This window comes from Ptiloglossa arizonensis, chromosome 10 (genome assembly GCF_051014685.1).
Source record: "Ptiloglossa arizonensis isolate GNS036 chromosome 10, iyPtiAriz1_principal, whole genome shotgun sequence".
Classification (NCBI taxonomy): domain Eukaryota; kingdom Metazoa; phylum Arthropoda; class Insecta; order Hymenoptera; family Colletidae; genus Ptiloglossa; species Ptiloglossa arizonensis.
In genome coordinates, this window is record NC_135057.1 from 1,235,195 (window position 1) to 1,254,598 (window position 19,404).

Below are 19,404 nucleotides of genomic sequence, written 5' to 3' on the forward strand. Positions count from 1 at the left end.
AATAACTGATAAAAAGTTGTTTATATTTTATCCATTATTCGAAATTTTTATCTATATAAGTATTTTATTCGTCTTTAATTTCATTTACATGCAAGATTAAAGGTACGTTTTCACGTGGCAGTAAAACGTAACTTGCTTTGTCAAGACATTGAACATTCTGTTGCGAATTACTGTACAAAATTAAAATAGGTTTGATTTTCTAATGATACTTCAAGTTAATATCATACATGAAACTATAGTGGTTAGATAGTCAACTATAAAATTTCCCTTTACCACTAAGCTACAAGAGCCACGTATTTGTGAACTCGAAACTTTGGACAACTTCGATGAGTCGCAAAAAAAGGTGAAGTGAAGCTTTCTTTATGTTCTCGAAAAATCTGAAGTCCGATTTGCAGGTAAACGGTTAATGACCGTCGCGTCGATTGAAGATAGAACATTACCCAGCAAATTATTGTATTGAAAAAATGTCAATAAATTTTCTTTACAGAAAAACTTATTTTAAGATCCCCTGTTCACGTTGACTATTACAAAAAAAATATTTGTTTGAATGAGTGAGCATGAATTTCAATGAAACTTTATAACTGAATTTTGTGTACATTTTAAATTTTCGAGAGCAACAAAGTAAACCTTACAGTTGCTTTCTTTCTCGACTCCCTGAATAGTCCAAAATGCTGAACTCATGAATAAATGGTTTTTGCATTATTGTGTAATAACATAGGAAATTCAATATGTTGCTGAGTAGCTTAAAATGTTTTTTTTGAAAACAGAGTGTCCAATAGTCTATTTTATAAAATAGAGTACAACACGCTATTGTTCGATCTTGCAAGTCACATGATTTGGTTACCAGAGTTTTTCTTCTCAATGAATGAAATATAATATCGCATAGTTATGTTTAATTGCGAAGTTACTAGATGCATATTCAGTGATTTGCATGTTGCGTGTCTGTAGCCCCCTAGTGGTGTGAGTTTTAGAGATTTAATAACTTATACTTAGTGAGAACTTTCTGCACGTTCTATTCTATACTTTTTGACGTTAACACAGAGCGTGGTTAGACTCGTTTTTACTTGTAGATTGTGGTTAGAATCCCTTTCGCTCGTTCTTTAAAAGCCGAAATGGCGAAATTCGATCTGACATCGCGTATAGGTCAATATCTTGATCGACATTTAGTGTTTCCCCTTTTGGAGTTCTTATCTGCAAAACAGGTATAATAAAGCGAGAAATGTTTTAGCCATATGCCTTTTGGTTATAATACACTTGCGCGTTTCAGATTTATGATGAGGATGAACTGCTTCAAGCTAAACTCAATATTCTTAGCAAAACAAATATGATTGATTACACTATTGACATTAGGAAGCAACTTTATCCCAATTTAGAAGTACCAGAGGTATGAATAAATATAATAAATAGAAACGAGTATTTGTGAATGACAAAACTGATTATGGAAACTTTAATCATAGGAATTGAAAGCTCATCGTGCAGATGTACTTCAGGAGCTTGGTATTTTGCAAAATAATGTATCAGTTGTTGTTGCACTTATGAATAATGAGGAAGTCATGAAGAAAATGGAAAATATGCGAGATTCTAAAGCATTAAATAATTATTTAACTCAAGAATCTGATGTAAGTATAACTATACATGTAATGTAATGCAATAATATTTTTTATATGTAATTATTCGTAATATAAAAATAGTATTTAATATAATCACAAGTATTACAATTATTCTTCAAAAAGTTTCAATTGAATCAAGTATCAATTATTGTAGATTTCTTTTTTATAATTTCTACTCAACTTATAAATAATATACCTAGGTTAATAAATACATATAATTCTTCTTGTGAGAAGAAATCAGGAAAATGCCTTTATTATTTTGCAATGAGGATATATTTTTAATATAAACAATAAAAATATTTAAGTCCAAAAATTTATTTTAATTTATTTATTACATATTTGTAGTTCAGAGTGGAAATGATGGACAGCTTTGTAAAATTAGCAAAGTATCGTTATGAGTGTGGCAATTATTCTGTTTCTACATCATATCTATATTTCTATATGCTTATAATGTCACCAGCAGATAAGGTATGACTGTAATATATTCAATGTATATAAAGTATTTTGTAAGTATATAATACTTTAATCATATATTAAATCCATATAATTTTCAGAATTATTTAAATGTACTTTGGGGTAAATTAGCATCAGAAATTTTGGTGCAAAATTGGGAAACTGCATTGGAAGATGTAAACAAACTAAGGGAATACATAGATAGCAATGTTATAGGAAACTCTCTTCAAATATTACAACAAAGAACATGGCTTATTCATTGGAGTTTATTTGTATTTTTTAATCATGTAAAAGGCAGAGATTTAATTATAGAAATGTTCCTTTATCGACCACAGTATGTACATATTTTCCCAAGCATAATTATGTTAAGTATAATAAACGACTATAATCTATGTACTACTTTTACAGTTACCTCAATGCTATTCAAACAATGTGCCCTCATATATTACGATATTTAGCTGCAGCTGTGATTGTCAATCGTTCTAGGCGATCAATATTAAAAGATCTTGTAAAAGTAATACAACAGGTGTGTAAAAGGATTTCATTAAAATATTATAAAATTGAGAAAAAGTTTAATCATAAATAACTTTCAAATGTACAATATAAATTATGTTCTGTTAACAGGAATCTTATACGTATCGTGATCCTATAACTGAGTTTCTAGAACATTTATATGTTAATTTTGATTTTGATGGAGCAAGACAAAAATTACAAGAGTGTCAAACAGTTGTATTTAATGACTTTTTCCTGATCGCGTTATTAAGTGAATTTGTAGAGAATGCTCGTTTGATGATCTTCGAAACATTCTGTCGAATTCATCAGTGTATCAGTATTGGGTACAATAACTTTATATTTTTAATTTTATGATTAAATAAAGAACATACTTTTGATACCTTGTCATTACACTTTAATATTACAGAATGCTTGCAGAGAAACTTAATATGAAAGCAGATGTAGCTGAATGCTGGATTGTCAATTTAATACGTAATGCACGGTTAGATGCCAAAATAGACAGCAAATTAGGACATGTTGTAATGGGTGGACAACCAGCATCACCGTACCAGCAACTAGTTGAAAAAATTGAAACGCTAAGCGTGCGAAGTGAAGCATTAGAAAATCTAATTGAACGTAAATTGAAAGCTAAAAATCAGGATCCAGTAAGTATAGTGTGGAACTAGTTGAGGTTAGTATCATTCGCAATCATTTTTTCCACTCAACGTTTTTCCTTCTTTTCGACCATTTGATTAATTTTAGCCGACTAAGATATTTTACATTAATTCTTTTATTGCTATCAATGCCAGTAATTGCTCAACTATTGAACAAAATAAAACTATTTTCTTTACATTCTTAAGATATTTCTGTATTTTAATAAATTCTATCACATAAGTGTTCTTCTTGTTACAAGTATATTGGCATTAAACCAAAATTTTCAGTAATTAACTTGATAGAGATTGAATTACTTGATATTGAGTTATTTTTTATTAAACTTTTTTAATCGTTATACACAATATACTATGTCTTATCTAATAAGAATAAAAGAAGAACCATATGTATACAATATGATGAAAATATAAAGACAATATGTAAGATGTATCCATTCATGAAGTCATTCATATATACATGAATCAGAAACAAAAGACTTCAATTTTGAATGTAGTCTAAATGCTATTATATATGTCATAGTAAAAAGTTTTATTTCTTACAGTACAAAACTTTTTGGAATTTGGACTTGTGACACTACAATACAATGTGCAAGGATATTGTCAAAAAAGGGCACTTAATTCAACTCGAAGTATAAACAGAACATCGACATGGAAGTTTTATGTGTATTAAGGGAGATCTGAACTATATGGTGAAACGAATATATTTTTATTTATACTCTCTTGCAAACAGTAAAATTACACAAATAAAAATATTTGCATGAATACTGTACGACATACATACGCACGCGATGTACGTACGTACATACATATATTCATGTAGATTACAGTATAAAAATTATACACTATATAATTTGTATCTATGCATTTCATTATTGGAAATGTGTAGACAAAGAACAATTGAATTGAATACTTGTGCTGAAACTTGCTATTGTTTTACTGTACTTCCATCATCAAATACTTTTAAAAAGATAATCTAACCAAAAAGAAGGTATTTAATGCAAAAAATAAGTACATTGTTCATTGTATAATATAACTTAATATTTTATACTAAAAACTTGCATTGGTTTATCTGAAAGTAATATTGTCTTCAGAATGGATTTTTATATAGTAACAACAATATTGTTTAGTTTTTTGTTAAAACACTTACAGATATAGAATACTGTACAAAGAAGAAGTGTAATTTTGTAATTCAGTAATAGATATCTCGACAAATACAAAAAAGCATTGTTTAAAAATGTTGTTACAATTTATCACAAGTTAGTTTCGTTATTAATGAAAAAATTATGTTTCCACCTGAAGATCGTCTGTATCAGAAAAAACGAAACTACATCCAGTATAAGAATCTTGATTGATACAATATATTAGAACGTTTTTCCAATAAGGATCTTGAGCTAAAAGTCTCGGGTTTCCTAAAATTATGACTAAAACACGACCACGAGTAATTGCAACATTAAGTCTTCTGGGACAAGCAACAAATCCAAGAGAGTGTTTAATATCTTCATTTACGAAATTATTTGAGGATCGCACAGTTGAAATAATAATAACATTGCGCTCTTGACCTTGAAATCCTTCAACACTACTGATTTTTGGTAATTTTGTATCCATCTCCATAAATAATTCTCGAATTTCATGAACCTGTATTAAACAATTAAAAAAAAGGAAAATATGAGTTGCTTTTATAATTATTATTTTATAAATCGTGTTCAAATATTTTACCTGTTTTTGATAAGGAGTTATAATTCCAATATCATCAGGTGAAAGGCCACACTTATACAGTTTTAAAAGGTAAAGATATACTTGTGTTGCTTCTTCAGGATTATACCAACTTGGACTGTCATTATCTTTACAACTCTTACCATTCACACCATGAAATACTATAGCTGGTGGAGAACCTTTTCTTTCTGGTAATTCAGCAGCTAATGTTTGTAAAAGCTTTGCTTCTTTACTTCTTTTAGAAGAAATCTACAAATATTTCTTTAATGACTTTTTTTATTTAATAAGTGCTGTAAATGTGAGTTTTATGACATAAATATACATACATGTGCTATTAACTCAGAATCATAGAACAATGAACTTGGCAACTCAAGTATTTCTGGTAAACTTCGATAATTTATAACAAGTTTTGTGACAAGACGAGGATCATACAATGTTTCAAAGCCATTAGGATCTTTTTGGTAAGGAAAATGTCGCAGCAGCCTCGTTAAAAATGACTCGTCTAATCCAAAATTTTTTGCTATTTTACTTTCTACAACCGGACCAAGTTGCAATGGATCGCCTGCAAGAACTACTTGTCCATAATAAGAATGAATAAAATTGAGTGGAATCATAATCTCTGGTTCTGTTGCCTGACCAGCCTCATCAATGAGTACATGTGAAAAATGTCCATGGGGAAAACCCATATTGTGCAATATTCCTAAAGCAATACAGGTACCAACAGTAATTCTGTGACGACCAAGTACGCTCATAGTACAATTTAATCTTGGTCCCACTCCACTATATTTTGTTTTTTCGTGTGTTCCTTCTTCTGCTAATTCTGCAGTGGCACAATATGGCAATAATTTATTAGATATAGCATCACTACCTAAATAATGATGAGCTATAAGCCGTACCTGTGAAAAAAGAAAATATTTAATATACACTCTCAGTCTTACTGAATGAAGTATATAATAATTCAAAGTTAAATTGTAGTTCGTATTTATAATACAATACCTTTTTATATATATACATATAATATACAATATACGAGGGAAGTTCAATACAATTTTTTATGTAACCCGAAAAAAATATATGCAAGTACTTTTATTTTTCATTATAGTACCCCTTAATTGCTATACACTTTTAAGAATTTAAAATTAACTTTTTTATATTCAAAAATAGTTTTGTTCTTTTCCGTCAAAATGCTCACTAATAGCCAACTTTAAAAGGTCATTGTTCAAAAATTGATTTCCATATAAAACTTTTTCATGTTGAAAAATAAAAAGTAGTCATTAGGTGTCCAGTTTGAACTATAGTGTAAATGATTGAACTATTCAATCCTCAACTTCTTCACAAGAGTTTTAATAATATGAGCTATGCATACAGAAGTATCACGGTGAAAAAACAGCATAATACAATAGTTTTCCATGTCTTTTCCTTAAATTAATTCTCTTAAGTAGCATAGAATTGAAGTTAAAATTCCCCAATGATAATGGCATATTTTATCTTCTAGTCAATAAACAAAATTTCTTGCCAATCCAAGAAAAGTGTTATAATCTTCTCAGATTCAAAAGTTATTACCATAGAAGTTTAAAAACTCTATAACAATCTATATGCACTTGTTTCTGAGCTGATGTGAATATTCAAGCCATTCGTCTTGTATTAGTCATGGGGTTTAAAGAGTCATGGGGAATAAAAATAATGCTGACGAAAAAGTCAATAAAATGGAAATTCGTTATCTTCGTTAACATTTTCACACTGAATCTCCCAATAAAAGTTTTTCAATTTGTGTGATATTTTCTTTTATAATGCTCTCATCTGAACGATCAAAGTGGAAATCATTTTTAATACACTCTGCTTCTTTTCAATTTCCTTAAATATTTTTGAATTGTTAATAATGAAAACAAAGACTTCTGATAGACAGCCAATATATCATCATGACTCATTTTCCAGCTTTTTCTTTGTTCAATAAGAAATTGTAGCATAACACAATGTTTGAATTTTACTAACATTATAGAATTATTCATGATGATTACGTTTTGTATACAATTTCAAAAGTATTACTGACTGTACTATATTAACAGTACACACTAAAGTGTATTCTTTACAAGTCTCTTTACCAAAAACTACTAATAATTATTCTGTACAAAAGCATACTACATATCGATATTGAAAATGTATTGAACTCTCTTCGTATACTGTTAAAACTATATGACTTCAATATTAACAAAATTGGTCAAACAATAGATTAATATATATTAATTATCTACCAAATTTTATTTTAATAATATTTTTGTGCTTATAATTTTGTCTATTGTTGAATTATTACTTATGATTAGAACTAAAGAACATAAAAGAACTAAAAAATTTATAAACAAGAATTACAAATCAGGTCTATACAAAGTTATTGTAATGTATATTTTTATACAAATGTAAAATACCATATCACCAGGTTTAAGAACACCACTGTCTAAAAGTCTTTCCGATATAAGATTTGCTGAACTATTAGATGGTGTTGCAATCAACAGCCGACTTTCAGGTATTGTTGATAAAATTTGAAGAATTGCTTCACAAAGAGTGACAGTTTTTCCAGTACCAGGTGGTCCAAATATTACATAAGGTAATGGCCGTGCAAGTCCTTTCAATATGTTTTTTATGGCTTCCTTCTGATAGTAATTTAGATTTTGGTTAAACCAAAGTAATTTTCGTTTTTTTATTTGTGAAATATACGGCTGTAAATCACTGCTGTCAGGAGAAGTGGATGCTGTTTGTTTTGCTTTTTTTGGCAATACTATATCTATTGAATTTTGCTGACTATTTGTTTCATTCTCTCTTATGTTCGTTTTAATGTGTTCATTATCTTTTGTTGTTGTAACAGAACTTGTTACTGATTCTGGAGTTTTCTCCATTGGTTTTACATTGAATAATCTTTCTGTAACAGATAGTTTTGTAAATGATTTTGTTGTACTATTAGATTTATTATTTGTAGATCTAGTACTAATACAAGAGGATTCTGATGATATGGAATCAGTCCGCTGATGAGTCATCTGTTTACAAGATGTTTCATTTATGACTTCAATCTCTTCAAGATTTAATTGAGATTCTTTTTCAATCACATGAGTAGGAAACAGAAAGTCAGGACCCAAGCGACTTACAGCCATATTAATAGCATTATGACTACGTTGTATGGCAGATTGTGAGCACTTAAATGTTACTTGACAATCTTCACTATTATATTCTTGATGAAATTTGTGATTGAATTTCAAAAAAATTTCTAAATTTGTAACTTTGTGAATAAATCCTTCGTATTTTAGTTTTCCTATTGCAAACACCATAACAAATTACATTGCATATAAGACTTAAAAAAGATGTTCTCTATTTATTTATTCATACATATTCTATGCAGTACATGCACATATGTATTAATATTTTCAAATATAATAACATACCTTGAGAATTATCCCACTTAAAAGATATTATAGCTCTGTCACCAACAAGAAGAGATGGGCGTCTTTCAGCAAGACCAGGTACTTCCATTACCAAGTATTCTTTGCAATGTCTCATACTTGTACTTTCTATACAATATTGTTGCATATTTATTGTTTGAGCAATTTCTTCTAAATATAATAAAGCATGAAAACGATCTTTGTACGATTGAAAACAGAGTCTATTTAACAGACAAGGTATGGAATTTCCTACATCATATGCAAATTCAGTTTGTGATTTCCTTTCATTTAGACATTGTGATATTACATCCCAATAACACTGTGGGACTTTGAACACTACATTACGTACTTTAATGAATGCTGGTGATCTACGTGGTCTAACACCTGGAATGTATATTGCTTCATTCCATTCATCTAGTTCTGGTACACGACTATACTTATTAAGTTTAGTATTATCACTTTTGGAACATGTCTTTTTCTGTATACTTTTAGGTTTAACAGATATGTAAAAAATTCTTCCAATTTCAAAACCTTTGAAACTAAAGATAAATAATTCTTCGCTTGTACCAACAAATTTTGCTTTACATTTAAATATACATATTAAAGTATCAGAAGGATTTAATAATGAAACTGTATCAAAAGTGGTTGGTTGTACTAAAGTTAACTGAGACTGAGCTTTCTTTATCATGAAGTAACCTTTGCGTAGTATATGGCTAGTATTACCTACATTTTGTATTTTAACTATTATATTTTTTTCTTCTAACATATTTAACTCAACATTTATATTATTACTAATATCTATTCCACACTTATTTTTCAGAAGTTCATTTAAGTTCTTTTTTGTTATGGGTGTAGTGCATAATGTTGGTAAGGTATCTTTTCTTGAGACCTATAAAGAACAAATTTGTTTGAATTACATTTAGATTTTAAACTTTTTTATAAAACAATTTATTTTCAAAATGCATTTAAATTCTATTTTATTTTTTAATTATAAAATTACAATTGCGAGTAAAGAATATTGACCAAAATAATTGTGTCAATTCTATAATTTTATTTTACAATTATCTGTATTATAAATATATTTTAAAATTTACATTAAAAAACACATCTTTGCAACTAATATATAAAATGTGATAATTAGGTAGAAATGTTTTACAAAGATACAAAATAAAACATGTGATACGATGAAACGTTGATCATTTATATTTAAAATATTTGTAGAGAAAGATATACAACATTATATTAAACTAATATCATTTATGTAATGACTGATATTATCATAAATATTTTAGAACTATGTACAAAAAAATTTGTTTAAACAGATAATATAATTTATACTACACAATTAATTATATAGAAAGTAAATTTTTGACATAAACTCTATCACTATTAATGTATAAACAATTAACGTATTTAAAGCAACACTTGCCTGATGTACTGGAACCACCGTTAATGATCTCCATGTGTAAAGTACTTGATCACTTTCAATGCATTCACTAATTACCTTATCACCGACATGAGGAATGTAACCAAGATCACATATCCTTCTGTTAAATATAATATCTTTTCCAATAGTACCAAATTCTTGACATGGATCATAAGTAGATACAATACCAAAACCCAACTTAGATCGTAGAGGTTGTACCTTCTTTATTTGTAAAATTTCTTCATTTAGATCATAAGAATTCATATTAATTTCTACTTCTGCTTCTAGCTTTAACCAATCTCCAATCATAGGAATAAATTCTGATTGCACTTTATTCAAATGAACCGAAATATTATTAGGTTCCACAATTAATACTCGATTCTTATATTCTACTACTTTTCCAATTATACATTTTGTTATTGTTTGTAGTTTATCCAAATTTGTCGAAGGATCTGTAACTACATTATCCCATAGTTCATCTATCACAGAAACAATTTTCTTTATTTTATGTGCTTTCTCATGGTCTTTCTGTACAACTAAATAATAGATTTTATCGCCCACTTTTAAATTATCTATAGAGACATTTACTGTATCATATACATAATAGTTATCAACTAAAACATAATCAGTTGCAATAAAAGTAATTTCCCCTGTTTTGTAGTAACAATCATCCTTATCAAAATATTCATCTTTGACTATTTCTTTTTCATAGGCATTTTCTATACGGGCAATGGCATTGTTTATTTCGTCCGTGTCACTTTTAGTCGATGACTTATATCCTAAAGTATATTTTACAAGGGTATATATTAATGACAGCATATTTAATTTCTATTGTTTCTATCCATGTACCTACAAACATTATTTTCAATAAGATTTATATTAGTGTTATACTCAAAGACAATTTTGCAAATTAGAATCTAGTAATAGAATATACCGATCAACTGGCTGATATCTCCACTCGGTTGCTTTAATATAATCCAATTCTTTTCTCAACGATTGAACACGTTTTAAGTGCAATTCCCGAAGTAGACGTTTTTGTTGTTTTTGTTCTTGTAATTCAGATTTCATTTGATTCAATATTTTCGATGTTTGATTTCCGCTAGAGGTTAATTCCGAATCTTGAGATTCTGACGTTCTTTGCCCTGGTGAATGGCCTAAAGTTCCAGACGACAGAGCGGAGGAATTCATAATTTTATGGATAACGTTTCGAAATTATGTTGTCAATCGTTCGATCATCTCCAGATACACGTGCTTTCTGAAGTTGCATCGTAGGTTTACAGCTATGTAACATGCCTTTACTATATACACACATTTACATGGTTAACCAATCAGACATGGTAATACATCACCATATCCGGAAAATTATATTCGTAGTTTTGTAAATTGTACACATTAAACACATTAAATCCTAAACTCTCGCTTGTTATTGTTACTTTTGTCCAAATTTATAGTATAATAATATCAAAAGTTTTGAAAAAAATATGAGAAGAAATTTACCGAAACAATTTGACGTTAGTACTTCACAGCATGATTTTACAGCAAAGCCTTACGGATTTTGTTGTGACATTAAAGACTTTGATTCGGGATTAGAAACAAGGAAGAGATATTCTGGTCCGGGTTTTTGGCCATACGATTTAACCGGTGGAGGTCCAAGTATCAAATTTTGCATTCAAGACGGTGATAGTGTTTCACCATCTTGCCAACGCGGGCTTCAAAGGAGTGCTTATCGAAATAGTTTACGAAGTGGACATCGAAGTGGGCATCGTAGCGGACATCGAAGTGGATCCCAAAATCGACAGCGAGGTGGATATGAAAATCGACAGCGTGGCGGAGATCGAAGGAGAAATCGAAATGATCCACGAGTTGAATGGGGTGATCAATTGCGTGGTGGACAACGTGGCCCTGGAGGTACTTCAAGAATTGGTACAAACAGACAGGATAAACTTGAATGGACTGAACCAATAATTTGTATACGATGCAGAGGACCTCTAAAATGGTATTTAGAAGATGAGATCACAGTTACTCGTGAAAAAATGATGAATAAACGGCAGGAAATGTATAATGCCGAAATGAAAAAAAATATTAAAATTGCTAAGGAAAAAGGTACATGATAAAATTTTGCATATACGAGGTAATTTTTATAACTGAAATAGAGTATAATTTTTTTTTCTTAACAGATTTAAAAAAAATAACAACAATATAGGTAAGAATAGATAGGATTTAATTATGTAACTTTTGAAATTTTATTTTTTTCATAAACGTGTTAATATACCTTCAAAATTAGTCATTTTTATTGTTTATTGTGCAAAAGTATTAAAATATAAAGTAACGGAAAAATAGATAAGATATATCTATATCTGTATATTTTTCAGAAAAAATGTAACTCTTAATTCCGTACCAATTTTATTGAAATCGGCATCTGTGATTGACATTAAAACTTGATAAGCGTATTAATATGAAATATGTAAATTGAACTTCAGAGTTTTCAATAACAATAGAGAAAATGTCATACTCTCCTCTTTCGATTCACGGAACTATTAAAGTGCCGAGCTCACGGACACGCGGCTCTTGATTAGATGTGTAGTAGTAGGGGGAAATTTCACGATTTGCCGGGTGCCATTATCTATTATTCGTTCACGAGAAGAAGGTACATGTTTACACCCTCGTTCCGCCCGTAGTCCGTTGTCGCTCGTACGATCGCATGTAAGAATCACCATTGGCCGAAGAGTGAGAGAAAATACTGCGTCATTGGCGTAGCTTCCTAATCAAATATTAGCTATTAAGAAACAGAATGATTTCGTTCCTGATTCGACAAATTTCTCGTAATGAAAAAATGAATACAATTTAATATGCGTAATAATCATTATTATTTTGAAAATTATGTATAGTGGAAAGAACTAATTTAAATTAAATTGTATTTATTGTTTCGTGATGGTACCTAAACTGTAAGAAATAACAACTTTCTGTTTATAAATACTTGACGCTTTATTGGGAGCCTACGTCGATGCACCTTACTACGAATTTGTTCTCATTCGGACTTGGGATCACCGCGGTCGGTTTTTGTCACCGTTTTCGGCCAACGGCGATTCTTGCTTGCGATCGCAAGAGCGGCAACGGACTACGAGCGGAGCGAGAATGCAAACAAATTGTACCTTCTTCTTGTGGACGGATAATACGATCTAGTCACTATATCGATCATCACAAATGATGTCTACATAGCGGGCCTAGTCGCCACGCATCCGATGGTGTTAAGGTTGTTTCGTTTAATCGTTACATAATGTTCATTAAGCAATTATTACGGTAATTATTTAGAAGTTTGACTTAATCACTAATTTCAACTGTTTGTGGATATGTTATATGGAAATAACTTTTTCCTCTGCATGTGTATGCGGTCTGTCTTAGTTTCTAAAATATTCGCAAAATACTTTCACTAGCACATACTAAATTTGGCTTATACGTATGTATATAGTCGTCACAGTATGTGCAAGAATGCCTAACGGTCGCTCAGCCAGGAATGCCTATTGTTCCTATGAACATGTTGTGTTACAATGACTTACAATAGTAGTAATCAACTTTGTATGACGGGTGGACTAAACGAAAAACAATGTTAGATGCATGGAGACGCACTCAGCGATGAGAGAAAAACTAACTCTACCTTAACCTAATTCATAACTATCAAAATAATATTAATTTTCACGAATTGGGTTAAGGTAAGGTTAGTTTTCCTTTCATAGCGAGCACGACTCCACGTCAGAAATCGATTGCGAACCACTGATGAATTTACGAATGCAGCAAATAAGTGAACATGTACATAAAGTCACAATTCAAAGTAATAGTATCGATAGAATTTTGCAAATATTTCGGAACTAAATTAGACCGCATATACACGTAGAGGAGAAAGTTACTCTAAATCTTGCCCTCTACAACATATCCACAAGTAATCGAAATCGGCGAGTAAACCAAATATCTAAATAATTACCATGAAGGAATGTAAGGATGACTTGGAAAAAAAATACGATGAATATACATATATTGTAAATATATCTATGTTTATTCAGTAGTAATATCAAAACAAATTAACATTTTTTAATATAAAAAAATTAAATCGTTATGAAGCAGTGCCCGCCAAAAACAGTCGGTTACTTGCTTGTATAATAAGCACATTTGAAACAGGAACGAGTGAGCAAGTGAAAATAAGCTACCTATTCAATAATTGCTTGGCAAAGCATAGAGATTTGTACACGGTGGCCTTAAAAGAATAGCTTAGACTAAACTTGAAACTAAAGATCCGATATCTTCATCATGAACCTAAAATCAAACATAAACATCAAGTTAACCATACCTAGTACTCCTAATACTACAAGATAAAAGAAATGCGGAATGCTCACTTAAAATCTTTCAACTTCTCTGTTTGATGGTGGTCAGCCGCTACATTTACTGCACGCTATGCCAAGCCTCACTATTCAACTACTTTAGATTCTCTGTCTCGCGATCTATTCTTTGCGTGTAACACTTATTAGGTGTCACTTATTTAAGAAGTGAAAACATTTTTTGTATTATATTATCAAGAAGAGGTATCATAAATTATCTTTATTCGATGTTAGATATACCTAGCTAAAAAATCGAAAAAATATTGAAAAAATAATAGGACTATAAGAACAGTAATCTATTAAATAAAGTATGTTATAATTATTTATTTTCAAACTAATGGCATTGCTTATTATAAATCCTCTTTTTTCGCTGATACTCTTAGTTAAAAATTCGTACTGATACAATAAGTAACTGGTAAGTAAATGTAGGAAGCAATTAAACAATTAGAAAAGAGTTATAGAATTTCAAGAAACAATGAGGATTTAAATGCAATAAACAATTAAAAACTAGAGGCAGTACGTTATTATGAATTCTCTTCGTTTGATGTAACCCCTAATTAAGGGGTGATAAAACATTTGTATCAATAGAAAAATAAAATCAGATGACAGTTAAATACAGTTACTTTGGAACAGAGAAAAAAACAAAATACATATGGGAAAATGGGTATAGCTCTAAATTTGGAGTGCTCATCAACGTTGATCAATATAAGTATGGCCAAGCAGTAGATTCGAAGTCGAGACATCCGTCTTTCTAGGTGGCTCCGAGGAGAAGAAAGTTTTCGATTACGGTCTGTATATACTTACAAGGGGATATGTTGTCACAGATGTAGAGTTAGTTCTAAAATTACTTCGAGAAGATTAATTAATGATTTATGACATACAAATATTATGCATACTATAACATTAACATTTAGGGGTTTGCACGAACATTAAAAACAATCACGCTTCGGAATCAAAATTCATTGAAACTGTGAACCTTCACAGATTCTACAATATCTTGATTTATTATAATTATTAACAATTTCCATCGGGCAATAATTCAATTAATTGCAAGCAATATCTATGGTTTGAAATGTCACTTTACTGAAATATTCTCATCTATATCTCGTCTGTAATTGTGGTGCCATAGTAATGGGACAGATTGGAGGATGGTCCCCAAGCTTCGATGTTTAGCTGAGTATTACAGGATGCACGCTATTGATCAAGAGTGGACTCTTATTTTAACGGATTTCACTTTTTTCAGTTTTTATATATTAATTTTTTTAAATTTATCACGACATTATTTTATAATATTTACGATGTAGACTATTAATGTGGTTTAATTACACAATGAATAAGATTTTGTTTAATTTATTCATTATTAGAGAAGATAGAGAAAAAGTTTATCTAATGATTTTATACAAAATTTAATTCTCTCTAAGATTTACTTAAAACTTGATGATGTAATGATTTTTACAAATAACGCGTAAATATAAAATTACCAAAAATATACATACATATGTACGTATATGTGAATACACACGTGCGCACGCGCACAGACACGTTACTCCGATTTAGTCTGGAAAACATTCCACAACTAAAATCGTATTGTGCATATCTTTTCAGTATTCTTCTAATGGGATTACCAAAAACAAATGAAAAACTTCAAACAGAAGAAGAGTACATTGTTTCAGCTTGTCAGTAAATGACGTATAGCGTTCAAATTAAAAATCGATACGAAGAAATACTAAAAATGAAAGAAAGAACTGGAGAGGAGCGACAAATTATTCTAACGAAATATAAGAGTGGTGAAAGCTATCGAGAAATTACAAAAATTATTGACAGAAGTTGTAGCACTGTTCAATATAATATAAAATATTATAAAAATAAAAATAGGATAACAAATAAATCAAGAATAGCTCCAAATAAGAAGTTTAATGCATAGAATGTAACATTAGTACTTGGAAACATTAAAGATAATTTAAAGCTTTGTGCTTCTAAACTGCTAAAAGCATAATTTTTAGCTGCTCGAAGCAAACCATTTATCAACCGTAGATATGAAAAGAAAAGATTATAGTTTGTAGGAGAACATTTAACTAAAGATTTTTATTTTTGAATATACATATGTATGTAAGTTATTTTTGCCGGTGAAAGTAAATTTAACGTCTTTCATTCGGATAGTAAAATTACTGACGACGGACGTCACTTAAGTGTAAATCGCCAATTTTAATGAAATCCATATTTGGAGAGTGAAATCAGCTCTCAAAGTTGGGGAAGAAAAACACATTTCCCTCGATATTTCGAAAATTATGAGACCTAGAAAAAAGTTGTTTAAATAAAAATTTATTATCTGTTACTATGTTCACTACTTTAATACACTTTTAAATAATGAATTTAAGCTCCCAACTGTTTTGTAAAGTATCAATTTGTATAAACAGTATGTTAAAAAATGTTCTTTTTTTTATATAAAGCAATGTTTCGCATCTTTATAAATTTGCCAATATAAAGTATAGACCAATATGGAAAATGTATATATCTGAAACTTTTTGTTTGATCCTTTGAATAAAAGTTAGCGCTGGTACAATAAAATCAGCTTCAATGCGGAACGTGAATTTTTGAAGCTTACGCGAACAGTTGTAAAAATATTTAATATAGTATCTGTTTATATTATGGACACGTATTGTTAATTAGTCCTTGGCTGTCAAAACTTGTCGCCACAAGTACAAACGGTCTGCCGTATTGCTTCTCATTGAAAAGGGAAGGAAGACTTATAACCGCGTGACCGAAATTACACTGAGAAACACAACTACCTTAAAACTCTCTATAACGATGGTTAAATATTCCTATTATTTGTTTTATTTCTACAAATCTACCAATTCAGAAAAGTGCTAACTTTATTGGGTGTCTTTCTTCCCAACTTTAAGAGCTAATTTCACTCCCTAGATATGGATTATAGCAGATAAAAAAAATATTTTTCTAAGAATTATATTCTATGTTAGTTGCTTACAATCAGTAATTTACACTTAAGCGATGTCCCTTGTGAGTAATATCAATTAAATAAAGAATTTCAAATAACAAAAAAAACCTACTGCTAAACATGGAGGTGGATCGGTAATGGTCTGGGGATACATGTTTGCCGAAGTAAATAATTTAAAGTTTATCTAGAAGTTGCTTCAAATTTTATAGCGACAATGATCAGAAATATATCTACATACGTCGCATATTGCTCAAATATGGTTATTGCATAATTGCCCAAAAGTGATTAATACATCACCTCAAGCACTCAACCTAAGACCTTAAGTTAAATGAACTAAAACAATTTTCTACAAATATACAATTTTAGCTATGAGATGTTTTCCAGTTGAATCATAGTAACTTTATTTTTTTTATATTTAAAAAGGTCCATTTTTTTTATATTAATACATAATAAATATATATACATTTACTATATTCGTTATATTTCTTTTCAAGTCATCCTTAAATTTTGTTAACCAGTAGAAACATGTTTGTATATGTGGTATACGATTTTGGCTGTTACTGTAGATTCCATACATTCTAATTTTAGTTTTTATAAAATGCATAAAATATTTGATTTTTCAATTACTTCATCCTGATATTTTTATACAGAATAAAATTCAGTAGAATAAAATAATAAAGTACAAAACAATTGAACATCGCAGGTACATTGATCAGTATAAGCGACTATGGAAATAATTGAATACTATTCTTTATAGTAGACGTGTGGTCGACTATAAGTCACGCTTTATGTATCCATTCCATCCTGTAGATTATCTTACACAAATTACATAAATTTGGGTCTAAAATACAATTTTTCTTTATGACACGGCAACTGTTGATTTCTGGATCCATATTTATTAATACTTTTTTATTTATTTTGATAAATACTACCTATACTCAAAGATTAGAATACCAATTTTAGAACACCCTGTGTGTTGTAAAGACATCGAAAGATTAACTTTATTAATATGTATTGATTATATACGATAAATTAAAAAGCATAAAATTTTGTTATATAGAAAGGAAGAAACGTCGCAGAAGGCAAGAAAAATCAGTAACACCCATATCTCCGAATGAAAGACAAGATTCACTAGATAGCGAAAGAAAATCTTCAACCTAATATAACAAATGTAACGATTCGAATAAAAAACTTTTAATCAAACGTATATTAAATTGGTATTAAACATTGGGCTTAATTATTATTCTGTCCAAAATGAGAAACGTTTCCAGATTTGTATTAGAAAATATATTTTATTATAATAGAAATGTTTACATAATCCCATATTAGAGAATTCAATACCGTACATATACTACCAAGTTGTTTAAAATTTATGTTCTGATGGTTAAGAAATTTTTATAATTGTATATTATGCATACTGTATACTGTTTTATAACATTGTTGTTATGTGAAGAAATATATTTACAAAGTCGATATTTCCGAGTGTTACCAATGTTTGTATTCGTTCATTTAAATCGAGCCTGCCCATTAAACTCACGTCATTTAGTCTCCCATCACTGTCGTCAGACGTAAGAGACAGAAATAGCTTCGAAAAGAATAATGCCGCGCAAGCTCGAGCGGTGGGTGAGAGGTAACGAGAGGTGGTCAGCTCAGAGTGGCAAAATAGTTGAATGTTTTGATCGATAGAAGCAGAGTGGGAGAAGCTTTTTTGACCCTGGAGCTAGTTTTGGACAGGCCTAATTTAAATCATTTACATACATACTGTTGCATGACAACATAAATATTTATAATTCACATCAATAATATCATTGATTTTGTAAAATAATATTATTCCTGGATGTGTAGTAAACAATATTTCCAGGATACTATTAGTTGTAATTGTCTATTTCTTTTGTAATGTATTAAATTCATTTAAAATCTCACAATTACACGTATACAATACTAATTATGAATAATAAGAATAATGACAATACAATTGTTACAGTTAGTTATCTTATTGAAAAAACAGTATACCTTCGATTTAATTATATAAAAATATCTTTTCGACAATAACAATGTTAAAGCATGCGTATAGATTTTTATTTATTACTTAACGAAATGTAACGTAAGCTGTATAAAAATAAATATGCAAAATGAAAATAAATACCTTTAATGTTGTTTATCACCATCAATTTGACATAAATTTATGAAACGTTCAATTATAAAATATTCCTTTAATTTTGATATTAATAACGTGAATAATAATAATAATAATAAAGCAATAATAATAAAAATAATAACAATAA

General features: G+C 29.6%; 3 protein-coding genes across 9 annotated transcripts; 2 read left to right on the forward strand and 1 right to left on the reverse strand.

Annotated features, from left to right (window-relative positions):
* The first annotated feature begins 978 nt into the window (after positions 1-978).
* Eif3e (eukaryotic translation initiation factor 3 subunit E) lies at positions 979-4,147 on the forward strand. 2 transcript variants are annotated; one of them, XM_076322349.1, is made up of 9 exons: positions 979-1,202; positions 1,268-1,384; positions 1,458-1,619; positions 1,956-2,078; positions 2,165-2,397; positions 2,472-2,589; positions 2,688-2,899; positions 2,983-3,220; positions 3,769-4,147. In XM_076322349.1, the coding sequence occupies exons 1-9, from the start codon at positions 1,113-1,115 to the stop codon at positions 3,796-3,798; spliced, it is 1,323 nt and encodes a 440-aa protein (XP_076178464.1). In that variant the 5' UTR covers positions 979-1,112; the 3' UTR covers positions 3,799-4,147. The 2 variants fall into 2 exon arrangements, with proteins under 2 accessions (XP_076178464.1, XP_076178466.1); XM_076322351.1 differs by having other exon boundaries at positions 981-1,202; positions 2,983-3,246.
* Positions 3,891-10,866, reverse strand: Armi (probable RNA helicase armitage). Of its 3 annotated transcripts, none has more exons than XM_076322343.1 (7): positions 10,728-10,866; positions 9,797-10,642; positions 8,371-9,256; positions 7,363-8,240; positions 5,266-5,835; positions 4,943-5,188; positions 3,891-4,861 (listed from the first exon to the last, which is right to left on the reverse strand). In XM_076322343.1, exons 2-7 carry the CDS (start codon positions 10,610-10,612, stop codon positions 4,508-4,510), a joined length of 3,750 nt encoding a protein of 1,249 aa, XP_076178458.1. In that variant the 5' UTR covers positions 10,613-10,642; positions 10,728-10,866; the 3' UTR covers positions 3,891-4,507. The 3 variants fall into 3 exon arrangements, with proteins under 3 accessions (XP_076178458.1, XP_076178459.1, XP_076178460.1); XM_076322344.1 differs by having other exon boundaries at positions 3,892-4,861; positions 7,363-7,853; XM_076322345.1 differs by lacking the exon at positions 3,891-4,861 and having other exon boundaries at positions 5,122-5,200.
* Positions 10,867-11,141: 275 nt separating this feature from the next.
* Positions 11,142-19,270, forward strand: LOC143152347 (uncharacterized). Of its 4 annotated transcripts, XM_076322355.1 has the most exons (3): positions 11,142-11,896; positions 11,971-11,996; positions 18,180-18,275. In XM_076322355.1, the coding sequence occupies exons 1-2, from the start codon at positions 11,275-11,277 to the stop codon at positions 11,994-11,996; spliced, it is 648 nt and encodes a 215-aa protein (XP_076178470.1). In that variant the 5' UTR covers positions 11,142-11,274; the 3' UTR covers positions 18,180-18,275. The 4 variants fall into 4 exon arrangements, with proteins under 4 accessions (XP_076178470.1, XP_076178469.1, XP_076178471.1 ...); XM_076322354.1 differs by lacking the exon at positions 11,971-11,996 and having other exon boundaries at positions 18,180-19,270; XM_076322356.1 differs by lacking the exon at positions 11,971-11,996 and having other exon boundaries at positions 11,142-11,716; positions 18,180-19,270.
* The last annotated feature ends 134 nt before the right edge of the window (positions 19,271-19,404 follow it).